General features: G+C 46.2%; 2 protein-coding genes across 5 annotated transcripts in view; one reads left to right on the top strand and one right to left on the bottom strand.

Moving 5' to 3' along the window:
* The window catches only part of DYNC1H1 (dynein cytoplasmic 1 heavy chain 1), a 65,504-nt gene extending 52,573 nt beyond the window's left edge, over window positions 1-12,931 (top strand). For both annotated transcript variants that reach the window (XM_077323699.1, XM_077323698.1), the window contains exons 62-78: window positions 117-211; window positions 894-1,068; window positions 1,521-1,596; window positions 2,426-2,586; window positions 3,476-3,587; window positions 3,696-3,756; window positions 3,853-3,976; window positions 5,062-5,175; window positions 5,653-5,823; window positions 6,403-6,620; window positions 6,733-6,836; window positions 8,156-8,367; window positions 8,616-8,769; window positions 9,611-9,753; window positions 10,592-10,760; window positions 12,068-12,195; window positions 12,558-12,931. In XM_077323699.1, the coding sequence (XP_077179814.1) occupies window positions 117-211; window positions 894-1,068; window positions 1,521-1,596; window positions 2,426-2,586; window positions 3,476-3,587; window positions 3,696-3,756; window positions 3,853-3,976; window positions 5,062-5,175; window positions 5,653-5,823; window positions 6,403-6,620; window positions 6,733-6,836; window positions 8,156-8,367; window positions 8,616-8,769; window positions 9,611-9,753; window positions 10,592-10,760; window positions 12,068-12,195; window positions 12,558-12,686 (2,346 nt within the window). In that variant the 3' untranslated portion in view covers window positions 12,687-12,931. The remainder of the gene's footprint in view (window positions 1-116; window positions 212-893; window positions 1,069-1,520; window positions 1,597-2,425; window positions 2,587-3,475; window positions 3,588-3,695; window positions 3,757-3,852; window positions 3,977-5,061; window positions 5,176-5,652; window positions 5,824-6,402; window positions 6,621-6,732; window positions 6,837-8,155; window positions 8,368-8,615; window positions 8,770-9,610; window positions 9,754-10,591; window positions 10,761-12,067; window positions 12,196-12,557) is intronic.
* A 4,963-nt stretch (window positions 12,932-17,894) lies between these two features.
* Window positions 17,895-26,315, bottom strand: LOC143830758 (uncharacterized). Of its 3 annotated transcripts, none has more exons than XM_077323701.1 (5): window positions 25,987-26,315; window positions 23,242-23,309; window positions 21,275-21,325; window positions 19,606-19,668; window positions 17,895-18,594 (listed from the first exon to the last, which is right to left on the bottom strand). In XM_077323701.1, the coding sequence occupies exons 1-5, from the start codon at window positions 26,039-26,041 to the stop codon at window positions 18,052-18,054; spliced, it is 780 nt and encodes a 259-aa protein (XP_077179816.1). In that variant the 5' UTR covers window positions 26,042-26,315; the 3' UTR covers window positions 17,895-18,051. The 3 variants fall into 3 exon arrangements, with proteins under 3 accessions (XP_077179816.1, XP_077179815.1, XP_077179817.1); XM_077323700.1 differs by having other exon boundaries at window positions 21,275-21,328; window positions 25,987-26,313; XM_077323702.1 differs by lacking the exon at window positions 21,275-21,325.
* Between the last annotated feature and the right edge of the window lie 668 nt (window positions 26,316-26,983).

Below are 26,983 nucleotides of genomic sequence, written 5' to 3' on the forward strand. Positions count from 1 at the left end.
AGTAGAGCCCTTTCATACTTTAAAAGCCACATGCTGATAGCATTTTTCAGTTACTCTCTGAAAAGGGAGGGCTGCCTGCCGAGCTACTGACCTTCCTCATATTCTTATATTGACAGGTGGCTTTCAACAGAGTGGCTCGTGGCATGCTCCATCAGGACCACATCACCTTTGCTATGCTGCTGGCAAGGATTAAACTGAAAGGCACTATTGGGTAAATGCACTCTTTCCATTCATTTAGGGTTGCCACTAAATTGAATAAAGCTCCGGCACCATGTTTCTGCTACCAAGCCCAGGTTGAGGGCAAAAATGCACCAGTTAGAGGACATAATGAAGATTTGGCTGTGTAAAAAGATGTTCCTAGCATCATGAGGCCATGGTAGGAATGGAGAGGGGAGTTTACCCCTTCACTATGCCAAATTTGACTCCCTTCTTTGTTAGTCCTAAATCTCTGAAAGGGAAACCTTAAATGAATAAACAAATAACACTCTTAAGAGGAAACCAAGCGTGGCTTATTCTACAATGTGCATGTCATAGTTAAAAGCCCCCTCTCCCCCCCTGTATGGGCTCACAACTGCATGAGATAGATGGACCCTTAAGCTGATTAAGAGATGGCTAATTTTCCATCCTGATTCTCCATTTAAGTTTTGATGTTGTGACTCCCTCTGACAAAATCTAGCACTTAATGCATCACAGTTTTAGTTTCTGACTGGTCTTGAAAACATGTAAACTCCAGGTCTGTCTGTTGACCATGGGGAGGGGCAGGAGGGGGAGTCAGAAACAAGATTCCCCCCCACACACACCACTTTATTTTCAAGTAATGCAATGCATTACCAACACCAAAAGTGAGCTATAATGTTCTTCTCAACATGAGCGTTGTGTTTTTGCAATTGAAGGGAGCCTGTCTACGATGCGGAATTCCAGCACTTCTTAAGAGGAAAGGAAATTGTGCTCAGCAACACGGCTCTCCCCAAAATCAGCGGCCTGACCGTGGAACAGCTGGAAGCCATGATGAGGCTGAGCTGCCTTCCTGCATTCAGGGACCTAGTTTCAAAAGTGCAAGCTGATGATGTAAGTCCGTTCTTCAAGAAAGGCAGCAGAACTGAACTTAAAGCTTTTGGAATGCATGGTTTTTGGTGCATGGAAATACATTCTCATATCAAGTTTAGCATTAGTTTGTTGGGATCACATCACAGGGACCACCTTTCCCCAGAACTCAGAACGTAAAATCATAGAATCTTGGAAGGTACCTCCTGAGTCATCTAGTCCAACCCCCTGCACTATGCAGGACACTCACAACCCCATCGCTCATCCACTGTAACCTGCCTTCACCTGCCTTCACAGAATCAGCCTCTCTGTCAGAGAGGCGGGGGCTTGGGGGCCATTGCTGCTGATCTTGTACGTCCTCTTCCCATGTGACCATCACCATGTTGGGAAATTGTCAACAGCTCTTGATCTAATTTAAAAGGTACGGGGAGGTTGTTGTATCATCACTGATCTTCTTTCCTGCACTTGATCTCTAGCAATTCTGCATCTGGCTTGATAGCAGTTCACCAGAGCAAACTGCCCCCTATCTTTGGACTGAAGACAAGCCGGCAAGTAAGTTCAGCCAGAACCTTATCTTCCATTTCAGCATGGGTTTTTGTATACTTGCGTACTATTTGGGGGAAATGCACAGCTTTCTTCCGTGTTGCCCTCCCAATTCATGGGAACTGTTTAGCGGAGAGGCTGGGATTGAGTGTACTTTCAGTGGATGAAATAAGTTACAGTTTTGCAGAAGGCATATTTGCAGGAAGGAGCAAACAGGGAATAGTTCAGGCAACTCTCTTTTTTTCTCATTCTGTTCTGTGCCCTGATATATATCTTTTTTAAATGTGGTGAACTAGGTATCCAGGCAGTCTCCCTCCCACCTGATTGGCAGCTTGTTCCCTAGCAGTCATGAGTATTATGTTTGGAAGAGCTTGGCTGGGTCACGCGGCTCTCTTGCTTGCAAGTCATACACAAGATACCAGGTCAACTCACTTAGTCCCGAGTTGACTGCCAGGCTTCGACAAGCATGGTGGGAGTAAATGGTCCCTGAGCCAGCCCAGTGCGCTATCAGTGCTGGAGCACAAGAAAAGAGGTGGATGCCAGGGGCAGCACCTGGGGCAATTGTTCCCTCAGTCCTTTCTTGTAAGACCCCTTAGTCCTCAGTCAATGGTTCCAGGAACAAGTTAATAATCCCCTTGTATCTACGGCACAGCCACAGTCAAGATACATATGGCTCAAATTATAGCTAATATAAATTGTGCCAGAGAGGATTAAAATTCCCTATAATGTTCGTAGAACGTAAATGGCAATTGGTGCTTTAACATTGGAAGCAAAGCACTCAGTTACGCTGCAGCTTCAAAGCCAGACACTGACCGCCCCATCCTTCCTTTATCGTCAGCCCCCATTGGGCAGGCCATCCACCGCTTGCTCCTGATCCAGGCTTTCCGTCCCGACCGTCTCCTGGCCATGGCCCATCAGTTTGTTTCCGCGAACCTCGGCGAAAACTTCATGTCCATTATGGAGCAGCCCTTGGATCTCGCACACATCGTAGACACTGAGGCAAGTAGGCGTTTACGTTGACTAGAAGTCGTGGAGCAGAGACAGGTAACATGTCAGAGTGCACTGGCTACTTCTCAGGGCTTTGGAATATGCTGTGTGGCCCGGCCAGGTATCCTCAGGTCAGTCCATCACGGGGAAATGCTCTTGAAGGATAGGGAAGATCTAGCCCTTCCTCTGGTATGTCACAACACCATCTTCCTTGGCGTACGGTTTGAAGGGTGAGGGGGGGTAAGTTGGGAGCCAATGGGGGTGGGAGTTGGGCAGGGCAGGAGGCATTTTTTAGATTGTCGTTGTTTTATTTGCTTGTTGTGATCCACCATGAGCTAGCTGAGCTGAGAACGGTGGAATGTAAATGTAATAAATACCCAGCACCATGCCACCTGTCCCCTGAGTACTTCTTTTGTTCGGTATTTTTATGATTCTTAACTTCTTTGTACCCCAGCATCAATGAGGGGGGAGATCCTTGACTCTCCTCTTTTCACCTCTCCCCTCCAATCTGGCCCTTGGGAATGGTTGATGGGCCACACACACAGACACACACACACAGAGATTAGTAAACCAAACCAGTATTTGTGTATTTCCAGTATACACGGGAGGAAGACAAAACTTATAGAGAAAAACCTGGCACTTGTTATTTTGTACCTCGCCCCATTCTCCATTGTGAATATAAAGGCCTTTGTTACTCTGGTAACAAAGGAGGGACAGTCAGCCCTCCTGCAACATGAAACGGAAGGAAGAGTTTCCCTCCATCTTAGTACTGCAAGAAACGCAAACTTTCTGATGGGGGGAGGGGGGGAAATATCCCTGTTGTCGTGGTTGATGGTAGAAGCAAAGTCACTTGCTGTGCACCGGTACTGATGCATCTCCCCTCTTCTCCCTTGGATTTTAGGTGAAACCAAACACTCCTGTGCTGATGTGCTCGGTGCCTGGCTATGACGCCAGCGGTTATGTCGAAGACCTTGCTGCCGAGCAGAATACACAGATAACTTCTATTGCTATTGGTAAAAAAAAAACAACAACTACAAACCGGCCTTCAGTATTTGTGTTCAGAATACCATGAGAGGTTAACTTGGCGCTTCTGACCTCAAGCCCTGTCTTCTTTCCTGTAGGTTCTGCTGAAGGGTTTAACCAAGCAGACAAGGCCATCAATACAGCTGTGAAATCGGGCAGGTGGGTTCTTTTGTGTTTATAGGACAGTCTGCCCTACAGTAGCAAAATCTAGTGCTTTTTTAAACATCTTTTTGTTTTCCCCTTGTGCTCCCCCAGGTGGGTCATGCTGAAGAACGTTCACTTGGCACCTGGGTGGCTGATGCAGCTGGAAAAGAAGCTGCATTCCCTCCAGCCTCATGCCTGCTTCAGGCTCTTCCTGACCATGGAGATAAATCCCAAAGTAAGTGGTTTGCTGAAGGCAAAATCAAGCATTACCCAGACTGTTACTGCAGACTGTTCGGAAAAGCTTGCTGACATGGATAACTTCAAAACAGACAAGAAAAGAAGGGAAGCCCTTTTTCCAAACTGTGTGGCCATTTTACGACTTTTTCATGTATCTATAGTATTGTAAGATCTGAGATCTCTTAAACTTGGACAAAATTTCCACCCAGCTCAAATGATCAAGAATCCATTAGATACAACTAGTTTCACAAATAGATGGCAACCCTTTTTTTTTTTTAATTTAAGAAACAAAATATAAGCAGCCGATTGATGAAAGATCTTCGAACTACAGCTCCATCCCTGGTTTGTTAGGTAGTCAAACCTAGCATATATTTTAAATATTTCTCCAACCATCTATATTTTATGTGATGATGTGATTACCTAAATGTTCACTAATCCAAGTAGGTTTATTTTGGAACATCCCCGATTGGCTGCTGCTATTATTTGTCTTTCCTTATTCATATTCTCTAAATGTTTTTCATTCTTTTCCCCAGTAAAGCCAACTGATGCAAAAATTGGAAGATGCATAGCATGGTTATATATCTCTTCTTGGGTGTTTGGAAAGCTTCACATTATATTAGTACTCAGGAAATTATGAAAAATCCTGCCAGGAGCTTGAAATGCTCTCTAGATTTTTAATTCTCCTCTGTTGGTTTGTGGATTGTTTATTATTTATGGGTACTTTCACGCATGCTAAATAATGCAGTTTCAATCCACTTCAGTGACCCGTCTGCAAGTGGATTTTGCCATTTCACAAGTAAAATCCAGTTGCAAAGGGCATTGGAAGTGAATTGGAAATGTATTGTTCAGTATGTGTGGAAGTACCCCTATATACCAGCTGCTCAGTTCTGTGATCCCGATCCAAAACTTTATCCTTGTTGAAAGAACGAAGACACATGACCCTGGAGTTAGAATGTTTTACATCAGTCTTGGCATACCTACTTTCTAAGTGGGTATTAGTCTGGGAAAGAGGAGAGTATCTTGCAGTGTGTAATGGAGAGATTATGTTGACACGGATAACACAGTGACTTACTTTGTCTTCAGGTACCAGTAAACTTGCTCCGTGCCGGACGCATTTTCGTATTTGAGCCGCCACCTGGTGTGAAGGCCAACATGCTGAGAACTTTTAGCAGCATCCCTGTGTCCAGAATGTGCAAGGTGAGTCCTTGGCTACAGCCACACAGACCCCGCCAGGATCCACAGCTACAGAAGCCCCTCCCCGAGTTCCAATTCAAGGCATCAGGTGAATGTCATCCATCCCATAATTCCTGGTACAGCAGTGGCCCTGGCAATTCCCATCACCATTATTGATGGACCACTTAGCCATAAAAACATTGAAGTTTCTCCTTGTGACAAACCCCCGTGCCTTTTCTTTCTCTCCTCCTTGTGAACAGAAATCTGGGGATAGAGCATACAATTAATCCCCAGCAAGACTAGCCAGCTGTCTTGGTCTCATTGCATGAGTCTTGGTCTCATTCTTTCTCTCCTCCTTGTGAACAGAAATCTGGGGATAGAGCATACAGTTAATCCCCAGCAAGACTAGCCAGCTGTCTTGGTCTCATTGCATGAGTCTTGGTCTCATTGCATCCAGCGTGAAGAAGTAAAACTTCTGTTTTTTTTTTTTTCTTTGTCTAGTCACCAAATGAGCGTGCTCGCCTCTACTTCCTCCTTGCATGGTTCCACGCCATCATTCAAGAGCGCCTCCGATACGCTCCTCTGGGCTGGTCGAAAAAATACGAATTTGGTGAATCGGATCTCCGATCTGCATGCGATACTGTAGATACGTGGTTGGATGACACCGCAAAGGCAAGTAACCGTACCATTTTATTTCTGAGTAAGAGGAATGTGTATGGCTTTTATGATATGCAAGACCAGTGGTCCCCAACCTTTTTATCACCAGGGACCAGTCAACACTTGACAATTTTACTGAGGCCCGAGGGGGAGGGGTAGTCTTTTGCTGAGGGACATTGCCACCGCTGCCAGAGCCCTTGCTCCACTTGCTTTCCCGCTGGCGCCCCTGACTTCCCGCTGCCTGCTGGGGGGCGCTGCCAGCAGCAGCTGCACAGTGCCATGCCGAGGGGGAGCCCCAGCCATGGCAGCCACTGCAGAGTACCAAAGGTGAGCCGGTGGCAGAATAGCAGGGCAGCCCCCGAGGCAGCAGCCGGGGAGGAGGACGAGCCACAGCGCGGTGCCGACTGATCCACGAACCGGTCCTGGTTCCCGGATGGGGGGTTGGGGACCACTGTGCAAGACAACTTGACTTCCTGGTACTGTTAATATAGTAAGCAGCCAAAACACACAAGGGGAAAAAACAACACCCTTGTAGTAACTGCTCTTGTCGTCTTTACTGTCGGTCCATACAACAAAACCTGTCTGCTTCTCCAGGGCCGTCAGAACATCTCCCCCGACAAGATCCCATGGTCCGCTCTGAAGACTCTGATGGCCCAGTCGATTTACGGAGGCCGGATCGATAACGAGTTCGACCAGCGGTTGCTGAACACTTTCCTGGAGCGCCTCTTCACCACTTTGAGCTTTGACAGCGAATTCAAGTTGGCTTGTAAGGTGGACGGACATAAAGACATTCAGATGCCAGATGGAATCAGGTATTCGGCAGCTCCCTTTCAGAAGTACAGACGAGCTAGGCTGGCTCACATAAGTCAGTCTCGCGAACTTTGCAATGTCTTTGTGGCAACTGTATCGTTTGTGACTTGACAGGCGTGAAGAATTTGTCCAGTGGGTGGAGCTGCTGCCGGACACCCAGACCCCATCCTGGCTGGGCTTACCGAATAATGCTGAAAAGGTCCTGCTCACCACCCAGGGTAAAGAAACCTTACTTTTTTCTATATTTTCTGTTGTGGTAGCTAGCAGTCAAATACATGAAAAATAATTATGCACCTCAGGGATTTGCAGTTAGAGCCCCATCCCCCTACACTCCCAGAAAATACACAAAACTCCCCGCTTCTTGTCAGGTCTGTAGTCACTCCTCACCATCCTCTGTACCTCCCAGATTATCATGTGTACTAATACGGCTAGCCGCCCGATGGAGGGTAGATGTTTGAGTGATGGATCTGCTGAAGATCCCTGGCCCCAGGGAGGTAAAGATGGCCTCAACCAAAGCCAGGGCTTTTTCAGTCCTGGCTCTGGCCTGGTGGAACAACCTCCTGATTGAGATCAGGGCTCTGCAGGACCTAAAGCAGTTCCACAGGGCCTGTAAGATGGAGTTGTTCCGCCAGGCCTAAGATTGAGGCCCACAGAACACCAAAGGCACTGGCGTCCCTTCACACACACTCAGTTACATATTAGTAGATAAGATTATAACATCAACTACCATTAAATATCCTATTGGCTTCATCCCACTATTGAGGAAGGTATTAAGCTCCTCAGAGAATATGAATCACAGTAAAAGGTAAAGGTAAAGGTATCCCCTGTGCAAGCACCGGGTCATGTCTGACCCTTGGGGTGAAGCCCTCTAGCGTTTTTATGGCAGACTCAATACGGGGTGGTTTGCCAGTGCCTTCCCCAGTCATTACCATTTACCCCCCAGCAAGCTGGGTACTCATTTTACCGACCTCGGAAGGATGGAAGGCTGAGTCAACCTTGAGCCGGCTGCTGGGATTGAACTCCCAGCCTCATGGGCAGACAGCTTCAAACTGCATCTCTGCTGCCTTACCACTCTGCGCCACAAGAGGCTCTTTACAACCAGGAGTGTAAATTATAACACAGGGTTTTATCTTTGTAATAATTTTAATAATTGCAACAAATTGTTTTGAAGATAGTGACCGTGCTTTTTATCATGCATGTTGTAAACCGCACTGAGGGAAGGCCAGTATAGAAATTCAGTAAATAAAGAAATAAAATTAGGGGATCCACATCATGGTCAGAAGGATGCAGAGAGGCTTCCTACAACGGATTACAGCTCCAGTGCCTCTGTCTCGTCTGAATTAGTCTCAATAAAAGGTTGACTTGTGATGCTCACCAGTAAAAAATTTGATTTTGGTTTTGATAGAGAGTTGTCGGAAACCATCCCTGAATCTTAGCAATTTTTTATTTAATGGCCAAGCAAGTCATCGTATTGTAAAACTAGCGTCAACTTGACATCCAGAGTTTTCAATTTTATGTCACATTTGTTCACTATCAGGTATTGACATGATCAGTAAAATGCTGAAAATGCAAATGCTAGAAGATGAGGATGATCTAGCCTATGCGGAGGCGGAGAAGAAGGCGCGTACAGACTCCACCTCGGACGGCCGCCCAGCCTGGATGCGCACGCTGCACACCACGGCCTCCAACTGGCTCCATGTTATCCCGCAAACCCTGAATCACCTGAAGCGGACTGTGGAAAACATTAAGGTAAGAAACGCAGGCTTGAAGAAGAAGTAGTGAGGGAAAGGATCGTACAAAATCAGATCAGTCGCTTGCTACTAGCATTAAGATTTATACAACAGACTTAAGTCTTGGCTTAGCTGGGACACAGCAGAAGTTGGATTCCTTTTCTGAAAGGGTTACGATTGCCCTTTTAGTCACCGTCGATTCCCTTGTCTCATCTGGGCACGTCTCGCCCAGCAGACTAAATGTCTCCTCTCGCTTCTCAAATCAAGGATCCATTGTTCAGATTCTTTGAGAGGGAAGTGAAGATGGGAGCCAAACTCCTCCAAGACGTCCGACAAGATCTGGCGGACGTCGTTCAAGTGTGCGAAGGCAAAAAGAAGCAAACCAATTACTTGCGGATCCTTATTAACGAGTTGGTGAAAGGTAGGCTGCGCTGTGCAGTTATTTAAAATGTGCATTCAGCCTCCTGAATAAATGAGGCAACTGAGTCGTAGTAGAAAATGGGACATATAGACCGTTTACGCACTGGAGGTTTCATGCCGGGCTGCAGGCTGGAGTTTTAGTCGTGGCAGGTTGCCCCACCCCTTCCTGCACCCACATGGGGGAACATTTGGCCTGGTGCACCTCATCCGCCCCCAATTTGTGCTCCTGCACGGGAGCTGGGGCAGTGAAGTTCACAGTGCATAAATGATCATAAGGAGGCAATGTAGACTCTTAGGCAGGGGCTTTAACATACTTCTTAACCTAATTCTTTAGATCAAAAACTTAATACAATAGCCGGATCAAATTTCCTCCTTTGTATAAACTCAGCATGTTGATACTTAGTTTGTAAACAGGAAAGATGGAAAATTTTCGAATGCTTTCATTGTAAACTGTGGAATAGCTTGGACCTTTAGCTCTGGCTATGTTGTGGCATTTGCATGGTATCTAATGGAAGTTAACCATCATTTCCCTTCATTAGGTTAGCTTAAAATACCAAGTTTAATTACATTCCGCTAAGCTGTGTGCATGATTTCAACTGACAGTTGAAGAACTTTTGTTTTTGATTTAGCTGATTTGTAAATGGGAATTTAACTGCAAGATCTACATGTGTTCCTAGCTGTACAAAGTTAGCGTCCAGTTGGTCAGACCAATAAAAATGTGTTGGTCTGAAAGGTGTCAGGGGACTCAGACTTTGTTCTGATGCTTCAGACCAATACGGCAACCCACCTGAATATCTCTAGATGTTCTCAATGTAAGAACTCCTCTTATACTTTCTCTGTAGGAATTCTGCCTCACAGCTGGTCTCACTACACAGTCCCTGCTGGTATGACAGTGATCCAGTGGGTGTCTGACTTCAGTGAACGCATTAAGCAGCTCCAGAATATCTCCCAGGCAGCAGCTTCTGGTGGAGCCAAAGAGCTCAAGGTAAGCTGAAATCCTCTTCTGGGTCCACTCTACTGAACTTCCAATGTGACGGTGTCTTCAGCTTTTTCGGTAACTGGGAGCTGAACTACATGCTTCATGAAGAACTTTGCCCAGTTCAACCTGGAGCCTTACAAGTCAGTGCTTTAGAACAGGGGTAGTCAACCTGTGGTCCTCCAGATGTCCATGGACTACAATTCCCATGAGCCCCTGCCTGCATTTGCTGGCAGGGGCTCATGGGAATTGTCGTCCATGGACATCTGGAGGACCACAGGTTGACTACCCCTACTTTAGAATACCATGGCAGAAAGCCCCATGGGACTTCAAAGCTTTGCTTTTTGAATACTTGGCGATTCAGCCAGCTCGTGGATCATGTTTTCACAATGCCACGATGCATGTATAGTAAGGTTGTGCTCTGAAATCTCTTTGTGGAAGAGTAATGTGAAATCTTTCTCAATTCCATTCAGCTGATGTGGCTTTAACTCCCCTGGGCTGTACTGTCACTGAAGAGTTTTGTGACGGTGGTGGGACAGAAAGGGGCAGGCAGAGAGTCCCTGGTTGCCAGTTATTGAGTTGGACAAATCCAAAAGGGGCTAGAGAAGTAGGGCTGAAGGACTTGAAGAGAAGAGCAAGAGGGCCTAAGTCCTAGGAAAGCAATGGGGCCTTAGAAGAAGTTGGAAGAGAGGTGCAGGGAACAAGAACAAGGGAAGGAAGCTGGGCAGAGATGAGAATTGAGGAAGGGGCTCATCAGCTGGATCTCTGGCTACTAGAAGTCTCAGGTGCTGCCTGTATTGCACCAAGGAGCATCAAACAACTGAGCTGTGCACTTCTTGCTCAACAGAACATCCATGTGTGCTTGGGAGGCCTCTTTGTGCCTGAGGCCTACATCACGGCCACAAGGCAATATGTGGCTCAGGCCAACAGCTGGTCCCTTGAGGAACTCTGCTTGGAGGTCAATGTGACGACCACTCAGAATGCAGTACTGGATGCCTGCAGTTTCGGAGTGACAGGTTAGTGGCCCCACCTTGGAACTGGGAAGTATCTGTTTGCTTGCTTGCTTGTTTGTTGGGGGGGGGGGGTAACCCCTTATGTGAAATGCCAAGTAGCGTAGTGGTTTGCCAAGAAAAGTTAAATTGCAAACAAGTTTGTTAGCTCTGAAACAAATAGTAATTCATCTTAGCCTAGAGTGGCTTGTTGTGCTGGTTCAGGATATAAATGTGGGAATTAATAACCCTGCAGAACGGGGAGAGCGGGAAACCCACAAGCACACGGGCCAGGGATTGCAGCCTGGCAAGCTTTGGATCTTCTGTCTTCCTGCAGCGCCAGCCCTCCACTCCGCCCCCTCCCCCCCCAGGTTATACCGGTAGCCGGTTGTCAGGGGTTGTTAACTGGAAAGTGTGAATGTGAAGTGATGCAAAGACAAAACTTCTTAACTGCACAACAGCCTGTTTATACTAATGGAGCTGTCTCCATAAAGGAGGATCACACTGAAAATAACAGGCATGAATTCATCAGGGTTTGACCCAGACTAAATTTTCATGGAATAGATGGGAAACTTCCACCAGCTCCCTTTTCCTGTTGCAGGATTCCTGTTGCAGGATTCCTGCAAGCACACCAGCCTTTCTCTTCCTGTACTAGCAAAAATGCTGGAGCAAAATTGGTGCCCTTAACTTAGTCAGTGTGTGAACTGTGCACGTCTGAAAGTGGGGCTGTATAGGACACCATACCTGCAACCTTTGCTAAAAGCTTGCTTCTCATCCCCCCCCCCCCCCACACACACACACTTACTGCAGACATCAGGGCTTTCCCCTCATGCTCTTCTAGAGAAGCAACAGTTTGGGGGACAGGCAAGGAAGTCTTATTCCCCCGAGGGGAAATCTCTTGCATCAGTGGAAGTCCAGCTACAGGGATCCAAGCCATAAGCTCCTCTCAAGGGGAAGCCTGCAGAGCCAGGGAACCAAGACAGGTTCCGCCAGCCCAACCACCAGTGCTTAAGGCGGGGCTGACATTCAGAACGGTTGGGCTTGAGCAGGATGGGAATGTTGCAGGGATTATGCAGGATCTTCCCTTGAAGCTATCGTCTGCACCTCCTTTGTGTTTACGGTTGAATGATAGTCCGTCCTGCTTGCTTTTCCTGGTTATCTGCTGAGATCAGCCCAGCATCAGGAGCTTTTTTAGTTTTCATAATGATGATATCTGCCTGCTGCGCATGTGAAATCTAAGCTGCCTGCAGGGACTCCGTCAGCTTAAATAGCCAGTGGAAGTGCTTCTCGTGTGTGCCCAGGCGGTTAAGCGCCTCTTCCTTTCCCCGCGTCAGGTCTGAAACTTCAAGGAGCCACTTGCAACAATAACAAGCTGTCTCTCTCCAATGCGATTTCCACTGTCCTGCCCATAACGCAGCTGCGTTGGATCAAGCAGACCAATGCTGATAAGAAAGCTAATGTGGTAAGATTGCCTGTTTAGACCCCTGCCTCTAGCTTCCTGGGCTGTAGCTTCTGGAGAACCAGCTTGACATAGTGATTAAGAGCGGCAGCTTCTAATCTGGAGAACCAGGTTTGATTCCTTGCTCTTCCACATGCAGCCCGCTGGGTGACCTTGGGCTAGTCACAGTTCCTCAAAACTCAGCACCATCTCCCTCGTTGGGTGATTGTTGTGAGAAGAGGAAGGGTAGCGATTGTAAGCCGCTTTGAGACTCCTCCTGCAGGGGACCAAAACCCAGTTCTTCTTCTTCTCCTCTGCATGCTCCTCTTCCAGTCGGTGTGCCGCCTCCCACTAACCGTCTCCTGCACCTGTTTTTTTTCTTTCAGGTGACTCTGCCAGTTTACCTGAACTTCACTCGTGCCGATCTGATTTTCACCGTCGACTTTGAAATTGCTACCAAGGAAGATCCCCGGAGCTTCTACGAACGCGGTGTGGCTGTTCTGTGTACTGAATAAAAAGCTTAACGCATAACAGCAGCATATATATATATATGTATTTAACCATATATCTATAATTTCAGTTCTAGGATGTTAGTTTAACGCTGCAGGGTATGCGGTTAAGTTGTCAGATGGTTGTGCAGAGTTGAGCAGAACGGACGTAGTTGGAAGAATGGGAAACGGTCGGAAGGATTGGTTTTAGACGGTTATAGAGAAGCGCATTGTTGAATTGGATTTTACATGAAATAAAACTTTAATGCCCAGTTCCTGCCTTTGTGTCTTCACAGTTGCTTAGCTCAGCTTGGAGGGGGTGGGGGCAAAAACAAAATCTGGGGAGAATGTTAAATGGAGTGTTGATTAAATCTAGGGCAGGGAATGATGGGGGTTTTTTTTTTGGGGGGGGGGTCTGTGTTGATTGGTTCTCCAAAAGGAACAAGCTATACATAGTGCAATTAGGCCACCCATAAGGGCAAGGTAGCAGTGGTTCAGAAGAAGAATGGAGTTAATTTCATCAGAGTTTTCTTTATCTTTCCCGTCTACGAATGGCCTCTATATCCCATTAGCAGGCTTTTCTGTAGTGCTCAATACAGAACTGATTACAGATGCTGATTTGATATAATCTAACCCGAAAATCCCTAAGATTTGATATAATTATAACCCCAAAGCTATTTCTAGCTGCTTTATTATAACTGCATAGCCTATTTCTGCCTCAGTGCAATTCTTCTCTTCCCAACCCGTCTTCCTGATGTTAAAGAAACTGCATGTAAAACTTTGGACTGGAAGGATATAGCCAGAGGGGCATAATGACAAATGGCATTTGGTACAAAGACCCTTTTTAAGAGCCAAGCCTATACAACCATCTGGATATTCATTTACTGTTCTCATTTCATAGAATCCTAGAGTTGGAAGGGACCTCATAGGTCATCTAGCCCAACCCCCTGCACTATGTAGGACACTCACATCCCTATGGCTCATTTATTATTTATTAGTCACCTTTCTATCTTGTGCCACTCAAGGAAGGTGGCTTACGGTAGGTGCTTGTGATGACTTTGTCCTGTTTCAGGGGGTGTCCACGTTGGTCTGCAGTTCGATTTCAGTCCACTTCCACCTTCAGCACCAATAAGGGTTTCGGGACATCAGCTTTCGAGAGTCAAAGCTCCCCCTGTTAGCTTATATGGTCTCTAAGGTGCCCCTGGACTCTATTTTCTTCTGTAGGTAATCCTGGCTTCAGGAGCTAGAGGTGTAGCTTCACCAAACATGCTCTGCATCGTTCAAGCTTTATGTTTCCAGCATGCATGGATGGCACGGGTTGTTCTGCTCAAGAGCCACGTTCTCTGTTCTGTGCTGCCCCTCTTATAATTGATCCACTGAACAATTGTTCCCACTGACTGACACCAAATCCATAACTAAATCCAGCTGGGCAAAGACCCTTCATGTATTCAGACCTTTTGCTCTGAAGGGACTTTTGACACACAGGAGCAGGTGCATGGGGGTTTTCACTCCAGACCTTTGCTCAGCACTACTGCCTGGTAGCTACAGCTATCACACGAAACTCACAAAAGACGTCAAGCCTGTTTTCCAGCTTAGGTCTGCTCTCCTGATGAGTAGTGCTTTTATCCACCTTTCTGGCGTTTGCGCGGGCCCCGGGTTGCCCTCTCCCCCCCCCCCCTTGGCAGCGGTCCACAACCGGAAAAAGGTTGCAGACTGCTGCTGTAGACGTTGTTGGTTGTGGCTGGTCTCAACCAAATCCATGGTAATGCTAATCAGAACTTAGGGGTCAGGAAAGAATTCATCTTCAGGCAAGATTGGCCCAGGAAGCTTTTTGCCTTCCTCTGGGCACGGAGCAGGCGTCACTGGGGGGAGGTAGCTGCATTGTGCAGGGAGGGTTGCATTAGAGGAGAGAGAAAGTTTGTCGCACTGAACTTATGCAGAAAATACCAGAATCATCTTCATGTGGAAACAGGAGGCTGCTATTTGTTCTTTTCTCTGCATGATTCTGCAAATATTAAGAGCACAGCTCCTATTGATCTTATTAATTCTATTTCTTAGTTCCCAGTTCCAGATCTGCCAGCTCGCAGCAGCTTACAATAATTAAAACAATGAAATACAATAAAAATACACCAGTCCTCACCACTCCAACCTCATCGCTCTATCTCCTGGCTTGGCTGCCGTCTCCAGGGTGTTGTTCCAGTATCCAGACATTCAGAGGAGGGGGCAAGATCTTCCAATCCATCAGGCCTCAATCAAATGCCTGGTGGGAAAGCTCCGTCTTGCAGGTCCTGCGGAACTTTGAGAGCTCCATCAGGGCCCTCGGCTCTCCCGGGAGCTGATTCCGCCAGGCAGGGTTGAGAGCAGGCGAACATCCCACAGATTGGAGCCTCCAGCCGATTACCAGTTACACAGCACAAGGCCCTGCGTAGGACATAAGGAGGCAGTCCCTCAAGTACAAGGGAAAGCTGTCGACTCTAGTGTCCAATTTACAAAGTTGGGTTACCTGTGCTGGAGTATATCCCTCTTTTGAAGGAAGCAAGAAGCCCTTCCCCTCCCCTGTTATTTCAGAAGATGGACAGGTAATGTAGGAAGGCTGGTTGCCGATGTTTTCTAAAACAGCTGGGGGAATTGGAGAGAGGCATAAAATCAGACGCCGTAATTTACATTAACAAGCAGGAAAATATTCCCCAGTCACCATTAGAGACCGAAGTGGTCTTTGGTTGAGGCCGGGGTCAGGGGACCTCCTCCAGTTGACATACCATCATACGAACCCCACCCTGTGGTGATTGACTGACGACTGGGGAGGAATGCGGACTCTGCCTCTGCCGTGTGTTGCTTATTAAGGGGTTTGATTGGTTTTATTTGGGGTTTTACTGTTTGTATGTAACCCACCATGTGCCTCCTGTGGCGCAGGGTGATAAGGCTGCTGACATGCTGTCTGAAAGCTCTGCCCATGAGGCTGGGAGTTCATTCCCAGCAGCCAGCTCAGGGTTGACTCAGCCTTCCATCCTTCCGAGGTTGGTAAAATGAGTACCCAGCTTGCTGGGGGGTAAACGGTAATGACTGGGGAAGGCACTGGCAAACCACCCCGTATTGAGTCTGCCAAGAAAACGCTGAAGGGCATCACCCCAAGGGTCAGACATGACTCGGTGCTTGCACAGGGGATACCTTTACCTTTTTATGTAACCCACCACAAGTGTATGGAAAGTGGTGGGATAGAAATCGAAAAGATAAATAAGGTGAGCTTGCATATATACATGTAGGTTTGTGTCTTCAGCTGCACAGGTGTGTGCTTACACAGGTGTATGCCTCAGCCACCCAGCTTGGACACCCAGTTTAAAGGTGAGTCACTGCAAAGAAGAAAAACAGCTTTCTGCCTGGGAGGAGTGTGGTGGCAGGCAGCAGGGAGTGCCTGGGAAGGTGCTGAGTCAACAGTAAATGCTAAGAGCTGTCAGGTTTGGCATGTTAAAAATGGCATTGGCTTGCTCGACTCCAGAAGCCCTGATTTTGTGTGCACCCCACCCCCCAAAAAAGGTTTTACTGTTAAGTCAATACCAAAATGAACAGACTGCATACCAGTTTATGCAACTATTACTAAATTTTGAAATAAGGCCCACAAAACATTCACACCCCTCCTTCCTGGGAGGTCCTTCAATATAGAATCATAGAATCAGAGTTGGATAGGACCTCCTGGGTCATCTAGTCCAACACTCCCAAGACCTACACAGCCTTCACAAATGAGGATTCATTTGGCACTTCATCTGACCCCGTATCTGAGGCAGCGTGAATAGAATGGACCTAGGCTGTATAGTCCAACCCCATGTACTATGCAGGACACTCACATCCCTATCGCTCATCCCCTGTCACCTGCCACCCCCTTGAATCTTCACAGAATCAGCCTCTCCAGCAGATGGCTATCCAGCCTTTGTTTAAAAATCTCCAAAGATGGAGAACCCACCACCTCCCGAGGAAGCCTGTTCCACTGAGAAACCGCTCTGACTCAGGAACTGATTCCGGATGTTGAGATGGAATTTCTTTTGAATTCATTTCATCCCATTCGTTCTGGTCCGTTCCTCCGGAGCAAGAGAAAACAATTCTGCTCCATCCTCCATATGTCACCCTCTTAAATACTTGAAGATGGTTATCAGATCCCCTCTCAGTCGTCTCCTCTCCAGGCTAAACAGACCAAGCTCCCTCAACCTTTCCTCATACGTCTTGGTCTCCAACCCCCTCACCATATTTGTTGCCCTCCTCTGGACATGTAGAGGAGTTAATGGGCCATCAGCCTTACTCTAATGCAGGCTTTCTCAGCCAGATTTTGTGAAACCCTGGAGTTTCTCAACGGCCCTGGAAGGTTTTCCCTGAATGGGTGGGAGTTAAATTTTAACACTTTTTAAAAAATATTAAAAAATTATCAGGTGATATGACCATATATGGTCGTCAACCTGCCCCCCCCCCCCAAATGACCAGTGATGGGCCCCAACCTGCACAATCACGCCACTTCTGGGGTTTCTTGAAGCCTGAAGAATGTTTCAGGGGTTTTCTCAGTGGTTACAAGTTTGAGAAAGGCTGCTCTCAGGCCAGTGAGGAATGTATGGGTCATTTAACCCAGTCCTCCTTGAGTATATTTGAGTATATTTCCCTCACCCCCCAGCGCTGGGCAGATATTCAGGTTCACAGGAAACATTTATACTTGTACTAGCTTCAAAGCCTGTTCCTAAGAACCAGCCTTGAAAGGGTCCCCTCCCCTGGCCAGGCAGCTTAAGGTGGCCTTGGGCAGCAGCTCGTAGCCAGATCAAGTGGGGTGGGTGGGGGCTGGGCAGCTCATTAGCAGGGCCTGGACATTGCTCCTTAGCAGTCAGCTAGTCAGCTCCTTAGCAGTCCTTAACAAGCACGCAGCAGGCTGGGAGGCCCTCGTCAGCAGGCCCAGCCTAGCAGGCCAAGAGGCCCTTGTTAGGAGGCCCTCCACCACGACCCTTTGCCCAGGGTCCTCTCCTCTTACCTGCTGCTGGCTCCAGGCACTGAGGTGTCTGAGAGCAAAGAGACTAGAGTCCAGGGACGGAGGGCGGGAGTTGCAGGGGCAGGGCCAATCAGGGCAATGCTGGCTGCACCCTGATTGGCCTTATTCCGACTTGGACAGCCAGACATGTCCCACCCCTTAGGCTGTTTCATAAATATATAGAGGAACAACAATAGATAAGGGTGTTATGAATCATACTCTTGCAAAAGAAGAAACACAGCACAAAGCAGTTTTTAATGGTCTAGCAATGCTGTCAGTATGAAGGATTTGTGGCATGACCCACTTCCAGCAGAGAGCCCCTGTCCCCTACATTTACACTGAAATTAGCCCACATTTACGCTGAAATTACACTGAAATTAGCCCACTTGTCCCTCAAGTCGCTCGCAGTTTCTTCCTCAGTTTTTCCCCAGCACATTCTAGAGCAGGCTGTCCTTGCTTCCGCTTGGCAACCGGATCTTCACGGGCTCTTTTGTCACTCATCCTCACAGTGGGCTGCAGCACAGAAGCCACAGCTGCATTTTCAGAGAATCGGCTACATTGGGAAGGATTGTGCTGCATAAACCAGGAAGGCTCGGTTGTCAGATGCAATACAGTTTCGCATGGTTCAGCTTCCCAGGGGAGTCGTGAAGGCAAACCCTTCCCTTCGTCTTCCGTGGTTGTTTCCGTGAGCATTAAGTTGTCTCTTAGCTTCATGCCATCAGTTTCATGAGGGACGGTTGCAGGGACTCCCCGGTATGGTGAGGCCAAGAGGAACTCCTGCTGTTCTGTAGGAAAATCTTTTTCCACTGTCAGACCCTCAGGGATGGGGGGCCTCCGAAAGATCCCCCTCCTCGGACACACGTCAGCAAGCGAATCCAGACTACAATCAGAGGTGCCAGATGCTTCTTCATAATCCCCATCATAAGGATCCAGGAACTAAGGCAACAGATACCATTACCTGTTTTTGTCACTTACAGCGAGGGTAGTGAACAGCTCCTAAAACAATATGCAACATCTATGTCACTGGTACCAAACCAGTGCACATGGAATTGCCTTCCACTGAAAGAGGTCTCTGGACTCTCAAGACAGGGATTGTTGGCAGAGATTGAATATGCAGAGGAAGCAGAGCACCGGGCTGCTTAAAGAATAAAATAGTTTTTTAGTCATAAAGAGAAATAACAATGCATAGAAAGAGCGAGAGACCTAACTATCTAGTTAGCTGTGGTCTGCAAGCAGGGAGGAAGTGTGCTTAAAAAGCCAGGAGTCTCCCATTGAGCCAATCAGGACACTGGAGGAGAAAATTCGAAAATCATCAGGAAGTTCCCGTCCTAATTATGAGAAATATACCTCTCCTCCGATGCCCTCTGCAGGACAAACTTGATACTCTGCTCAGTTATGCACACTGCAAATCTTATATATCCCACAGTCTTCTTCAGGGCCCCCCAACTTTACTGTATCTGCAGGCAGACTTTAAATCTTGAGAGCAAGTAGAGGACACCACACTAAAATGGCAGCCATGGTGCATCAGAATTAGTCACAAAATGGCAACCAAGTAGGCCGCATCCAGTCTCAAAATCTTGTGTGTCTCCACAAAATGATAGGAGGCTCCTCCTACAACTATTTTGGAAGCGCTTCCATCTCCGATGAGGCAGAGGAAAGACAACATGGACTCTTTGCTTTGAAGTGGTGATGCTTTGAGGAAATTCCTACTCACTGTGGTGTGTGATTGGCCCTGGCTTCAGCCTGGTGGAATGAGCTGCCAGCAGAGATCGGAACTAGCACCATACCGAAAGGGCTGTGAAATAGCACACCAGGCCCATGGTTGAGGCCAATCCTAACACACAGTCACATTGGAATGGCCATTCCTAGCACATTGTGGCCCCTTCTCTCCACCTCCCCACCATATGAACCTGGGGCATCAAAGTTAAGTAGAAGTTGCCAACTTACTTGAAGTTTTTTGTAAGCTGTTTTCTTAAGCGATCCTCCTGGAAAGGAGCTATTCAACAAAACCTGTTTTAGACAAGACTCTCTTTCAGCTATCAATCAGTATTTATTTCGCAGTCATAGACCAAAAAAATACAACAGTAAAATGAGACTTAATAGCAGTAAGACAATTAAAACATGTAAATTAAATACAAGATTAAGAAACACACCATAAAAGCTACTAGCCTAAGAGCATAAATAGTTCGACAAACCTACGGGTATACTTAGAATGGCTATACATTAGATATCCAATACAGATATCTGCATTGCGATTTTCAGTGGCAACTTAATGTTATTTATTATTTTATTTTATTTATTTATTTAGATTTATATACCGCCCTCCCCGAAGGCTTAGAAACTTAATCAATACAAATGTTCCATTTCTTAGTGATTGCCCACTGGGATATGGAATAAAAGGATTTTATCCTATTAGTAGTAGAAGAAGAAGAAGAAGAGTTGGTTCTTATATGCCGCTTTTCCCTACCCGAAGGAGGCTCAAAGCGGCTTATAGTCGCCTTCCCTTTCCTCTCCCCACAACAGACACCCTGTGAGGTGGGTGAGGCTGAGAGAGCCCTGATATCACTGCTCAGTCAGAACAGCTTTATCCAATACAGATATCTGCATTGTGATTTTCAGTGGCAACTGACTCATTAATGTTAGAAACTTAATAAGTTTATACTAAACTTTTAATATTATGCTAAACTTTGTAAGCCTGGCTTTGGAACATATTCTTTGTTACAAACAACAGATTTTTTAGAGATTTCAAATTAAAATTTAACAATTCCTGAACCATCCGGTTCATGTGTCAGCCATCAGTAACCATGGCTGACATTCTCAGATAGCTTCAAGGTCATTGATTACCTATAAAAATACAGTAAATAATGTTTTTTTATATTGCTGTGAATTTAGAAAATATGTTTGATGCCTCTCCAGATTTGAGCAAGGTGGCTCACAGCTAATACTACACAACACAGTAAGAACAAACAAATCATGCAGTAAAATGAGAGAAATAAAAAACAAAAAGCCAAGCTCTGGCCCATCTACTCAGGATAAGTGAAGGAACTATACTGGTAATGCAACAACTAGGTTTATTCTCCAGCATGCTCATGATTCTTGCATTTTACTTTCTTTATTGAAAAGTACTGACAACTGCATGAAGGACAAATTTAGAGCAAGGTCCATAAGAGAAAGGAAATCAAGACTCCACATGGGAAAGAGTGATGCTGTGTCACTGGCCATGTGTAGGAAAAAGCTCCCAACACATAGAAAATTAGTACAGCAGGTGAAAGAGCTCTGCTCATCTCATAATCCATCTCCTCATTTTCTAGTTTTAGTATAAAGCCGAATTTCCTTTTTTTTTTAAGCGGTCTTGCAGCCTGAAATAAAACAGGAGCTGTGGTATATTGAAGACTTTAAACTTATTCTGGCATAAACTGGAATGAAGGTTAATTACACTAGAATACAGTGTGTTAGCTTTTAAAGTGCTGCTAGATTCTGATTTTATTTTGCTGGTAAAAAAGGTGTGGCTATCCGTCTGGAATCTGGTGTCTGAAACAGTAAACTTAAGTATAGCTGGCCTCCAAAAGCATAGGAAATAAACTAGAGCTTTTCAGTATACAAATAACTGCATTACCTCTGTGTTAGCATCAGATTCAGAATCAGTGCTGGATTCTACTCTGCACTTCTGCTACAAGCAAGAGAAACAGAAGCTGGTAAACATAAAGGCATATTTGATTTCATCACTTACTTACTGATATCTATTCTGCTTTCTGATCACGGTTCCTAAACGTTCACATTATAAAGAATTATTGTTAAAGCTTCAATGTCAGGTCTTGGATACATTAAAGATGAAACTACACAAAAAACCCCACAAAAAATCTCAAAGAGAATTTGCTGCAGTTATATTTTAAACCTCTATAAATTACAGCAATATGACCAAAGCATACCTAACCATCACCTTTTATTTTTAATTTAAAACAGGTTACTGATAATTGTTTATAAGGTATAAAAATTAACCACAAATACAGAACATATACGGAACATAAAATACAGAACATATTTTAATGAATTGGTGCTGGTGGTGGTGAATATCATCTGTAACTGATATGTTTGCTTGTTTTCCAAAAGATTTTTTTTTTGCCAGTGCATACAAACTTATTAATAGGCTAGCTAACACACTTGCAGGAAAGGGAAAAGGAATCCTGGGCCAGCAAGAGAAAGTCAGATTCCTCCTAATCATAGTCACCATTCAAATAAAACTGAGCAAAGCAAATTATTTAATGTATTTAACTGGTAACCTCAGGTCCAATGTTGCCAACTTTGGCCTGAGAAATTCCTGGAGAATTCGGGATACTGCCCAGTGCAAAGAGATATTTAACAATACACGGTATACCATAGAGGCTGCCCTCTAAATCCGCCATCCTCTAGGGTAATTGATTCCTGCAATCTGCTTACTACCTGTGATTACAGAAGAACACCAGACCCCACCTGTGATTACAGAAGAGCAGCAGACCCCACCTATGACCAGTTATCTCATCTCACTGCAGCCTTCCATGAGGTTCCTGGGGCAGGGGGACTGGCCTGCAGGGACACAATTTTCAGGAGCACGGAAAGTCAGCATAGGGAATACAGGGAAGCTCTGCTTCTAGGGTTGCCGGTTGCCCCCTAGCCACTGGTAGAGAATTGGGGGTGCAGGTAGGGTGGGTCGGGTCCAAGTTAGGAAACTTTTGGAAATTTGGAGATGAAATCCGGGTAGGAGAAGTTCCTGTAATTCCAGGGGATTCCCAGATCTCACCTGGAAACTGGCATCCCTATTGCTTGCCCTGCATTGCATCTGCCATGGACAGATTTCATCCTAAAATGTAGGGGATACCAATGGAGAATCGTGGCAAATAGTATTTCAATCAGGTTCATATCACTGGAAGGAGCATGCTTCTGCTGAAGAATCTCTTGGCCAATTTCATGCAAAATCTTTTCCGTGGTCCCATTTAAACAATACACTTCCCTGGATGAAAGCCCCACTGAATATCATGGGACTTGCTGCTGATCAGACCTGCTTAGGGTCACTCCCAAAGCCACAAAACAAAACAGCTGTCATTAGCCAAAACTTATTTTTAAAGCTCAGTGTTCAGCACCTTATGAGAATGTAAGACTCACTGAAAACCCTTCACCTTTTCTTCACGTCTGTTAGGAAAAAAAGACGACCCTCATGTGAAAGGGATTAACACATTAAACCAGAGATGGTCAAACTGTGGCTCTCCAAATGTCCATGGACTACAATTACCATGGGCCCCTGTCAGCATTCAGGAAGGCCATGGACATCTGGAGGGCCGCAGTTTGACTATCCCTGCCTTAAAGGAAGCCTTCAGAACAGAAGACCAGGATAGGGCTGTTAAAAAGACTTTGGGAGGTCGTTAATTCACAGGGGTTGAAGCTGGGGAACTGATTGCTGTCATCTGGAGGCCAGTTGTAATCCCATGAGATCTCCAGCCACCACCTGGAGGTTGGCAACCTTGTTTATTTGTATGGTCAACATAAATCGGAAGCGAGTAGACAGCACATAACACACACACACAGAGCATTTTAGAAAGAGAATTTTACCATGTACTTGTGAGCTAACTGCGTTATGTCAGCAGAACTTTTTCCTGGGTTGACCGATTCGCGAGAGTCTATTGTGGAAGAAAAGAGAGGGGAAGAGGGTTACAAACATGCCAGATATTAATTGATATTTCCCTCCCACAGTCTACTGAGAAGGAACTTGATTCAAGCTGAATATGTTTACAGTACACACAAATGATAAGAAAAGCATACAGCTGGGGACAATCCAAAGTTCCTAAAAATGTGGACAGGAGCATTGCTGTCATATCATTAGCAACTCTGGCTTGAAATTCCTGAAGATTGGTAGCAATGCACAGGGAGGGCAGAGTACATAGGAAATGCACGTTGGAGCATGCAAGAACTGCAGTGCGCACAACTGAGCAGAATATAAAGGATGTCCTGCAGAGCAGCGGTCCGCAAGCTTTCACCTGCTGCGGACCGCTGCGGCGTAGTGGGGGGAGAGGACGGCCCGGGGGCCCCAGCGCAAACGTGCATGTGCGTGCGCGGCAGTCCGCGTATGCACGTTTGCACCACCGCCATGCCGTGGCTCCCCCTTCCGGCCCCTCCGGGCCGCGAGCAAATCGGCCGCTAAAGCTAAAGTGGCCGATTAGCTTGCGGCTCGGCAAGCTTCTCTTCCCTCCCCTCCCGAAATAAGAAACTTGCCGGGCCGCAAGGTAATCGGCCACTTTGGCGGCCAATTTGTTCGCGGCCTGGCGAGCTTCTCGCTTCGGGGGGGGGAGAAGGAGCCGCGGCTCGGCACCGGGTTGCAGCCCGCGGGTTGGGGACCACTGCTGCAGAGGACATCGGAGGAGATGTATATTTAGCATAGATAGGAACATCCTGATGGTTTTCAAATCATCTATTCCTATTTATGATTGGCTCAGTTGGAGACTTCCTGCTCCTCTGAGCACACTTCCTCCCTTCTTGCCTCCAAAACAGCAGCTGTTGAAGAATGACTGCAGACAACAGCTCACAGTTAGTTAGATTTCTTATCTCCTCTTTCTATACATAGTTGTTTCTCTTCATAAATAAAAACTGTTTTATTCTTTAAGCAGCCTGGTGCTTTACTTTCTCTGCATATTTGAAATCTGACAAGAATGGGCACCAGGGCACCCAACAATACCTTTTATGGATGCCCACCAGGTATTTTGAGAAAGTGGGTGGGACTCTTACCCAGCAGGGCTTCTGGTGAGCCACTGAACATCTGATCAGCTATCCAGATTACAGTAAGCGTACCACGGTGTTTGTTTCATTCTTTCTCATCCTTCTTAACTAAGGTGACCAAATTGTCCCACTTTTGGAGGGACATCTGGGGGTACCTGGCAAATTGTACTTATGTTGAAATTTAAAAACATATATTGCAATACTATTTTTTGTTGCTCCATATAGACCAGATTTTAAATCAAGAACCCCCCCGGTCAATGGTGTCCCACTTTACCAATGTTAAAATCTGGTCACCTTATTCTTAACTAGTGTACTTTTAGTTACTCCTCTTCCGCCCTGCACTTGGGCTTCCCGGGCTGGCTCCACCCCCCACAGCAGCCATTTTGTGGCTGGGCCACCAGCCTGTTCCAGAATTGTTCCCACAGGCTCAAAAAGAGCAGGGGCCCATGCTGTAGCAAGAGGCCTCCTGACCTGGTATTGTCCCTCTGATTAAAAGAAGCTGCCCCCAATGATTAGTTTTGGGGCTGAGCAAAGAACTTGGAGCATATTTATTTCCATGTTATTGTCTGTACAAAGGAGCATCGAAAAAAAGACTCTTACCCACTACTCCACGCTACCTCTCGCTACTTCATTTATGTCCCACCCACTTGAGGACCCAAAGCATCTTACAGAGGTCTCCCCTCCTTTTTATCCTCACAACACTTCTATGAGGCAGCCTAGGCAAAGGTTCTGAGAATGTATTTAGCCCAAGGTTACCCATGGCAGAATGGGGACTCCCAGGCCTATTGTTTTTAAATTATTCTCTTGACTGTTTTGTTTTTACTTAAGTGTTTTTCCAGTGTGATGGCGTAGTTAGGAGAGCAGACTTCTAATCTGGCAAACTGGGTTTGATTCCCTGCTCCTCCCCCACCTGCAGCCAGCTGGGTGACCTTGGGCTCGCCACAGCACTGGTAAAGCTGTTCTGACCGGGCAGTGATATCAGGGCTCTCTCAGCCTCACCCACCCCACGGGGTGTCTGTTGTGGGGAGAGGAACAGGAAGGCAAATGAAAGCCGCTTTAAGGCTCCTTCGGGTAGAGAAAAGCGGCATATAAGAACTAACTCTTCTTCTTCTTCAGTAATCTCAGGGCTCTCTCAGCCTCACCCACCTCACAGGGTGTCTGTTGTGGGGAGAGGAAAGGGAAGGCGACTGTAAGCTGCTTTGAGACTCCTTCGGGTAGGGAAAAGCAGCATATAAGAACCAACTTCTTTTCTTCTTCTATGGTGACTGTGGTATATTTTACATCTTTTCTTGCTTCTGCTGCTTTTCTTGCTCAGTTGACTATGGTTAATTTCTGTTGTTTTTTTCTGAATCTACCTAATTAAAAAAAAATTATTTGAAGAGAGCCATCCAACCAGCTACTTGCCCTCCCTCCCAGGATTGTTGTGAAGAGAAAATGAGAGAAAGAGCTACCTATACCACCCAAAGCTCCTTGGTGCATTATTATGAAACTGGAGAGAAACAATGCAAACTCATTTAGAGCCACTCTTTAAACTGAGAGAAAACTATGACCACTGCCTGCTGAGGAGAGTCGCCTCCCTCATACCTGCCATGGGCTTCCCACATTGGCTTTTCTTCCTTCTGCGTTTCCTTGGCTCCATAGGTACCACTTCTGCTCCCTCAGTCTCCACAGCTCTGCAGTTGCAAGGAAGTAACTTCTCCCCTTAATGCTTTTTTACCTCAAGTACTTGCACCTGAGCTCCTGTGGAGACTTCTCCAGGCTTCCAAATGCAAAAGGGTTGCCAACCTCTAGGTGAGGCCTGGAGCTCTCCCGGAACTACAATTGATCTCCAGACTGTTTATCATTATTCATCTCAAACATTTATCCTACTTTTCTCAGAGGAAATACCTGCTTTAGAAGGTAGACTGAATGGCATTATAGCCTACCGTGTTCCCTCCCTAAACCCCACCCTCACATCTCCTGTTGTTTCCAAATGGTCACCGCTTTAATGTCAGGCTCTGTTTAAGGAGGTGAAAAGGAGAGGAGCCGCTTATGAGAGGTTCCTAATTCTTTGTTTCTCAAAATAACTATTAAGGTTTGCATTAGGCCCTCTGCCTTTGTGGGGAGAGGGCTAAACTCCTATAATACATAAATAAACATTATTTTTATTTTCCACCTTTGCTATGGGGCTCGGGGCAGTTAACAATACAATAATATAACATCTAACAGTAAAAACAGTTATCCCCATGTCCCCAAACAAATTAACAATCAGATGTATATTTAACAGCTGTCATGAGAGGCAGAAATCCCACTGGAATACTTGTTTGCAGCAGGCTGGAAATAAAAAAACACAATGTCCTGCCCCTTTAAATGCCTCTTGGATTTCCTGTCCCTCGGCTCTGTCCTCAGCCGAAAGGCAGACTGCAACCAAGAAATCGGAAGAAGACAGAGATGGAGAAAGGCAGCCATGGAGGAGCTGGAAAAGATTCTGAAGGGTAAGGACTGGCAACCTGGGTCAAGTTATTTCATGCTGAAGTATTCCCCGTTACTGTGTAGGGGAGTGACCATTGGTCAACCAAGAAAAGTGACAGGAAAAAAGTTG

This window comes from Paroedura picta, chromosome 2, assembly GCF_049243985.1.
Source record: "Paroedura picta isolate Pp20150507F chromosome 2, Ppicta_v3.0, whole genome shotgun sequence".
Taxonomy (NCBI): domain Eukaryota; kingdom Metazoa; phylum Chordata; class Lepidosauria; order Squamata; family Gekkonidae; genus Paroedura; species Paroedura picta.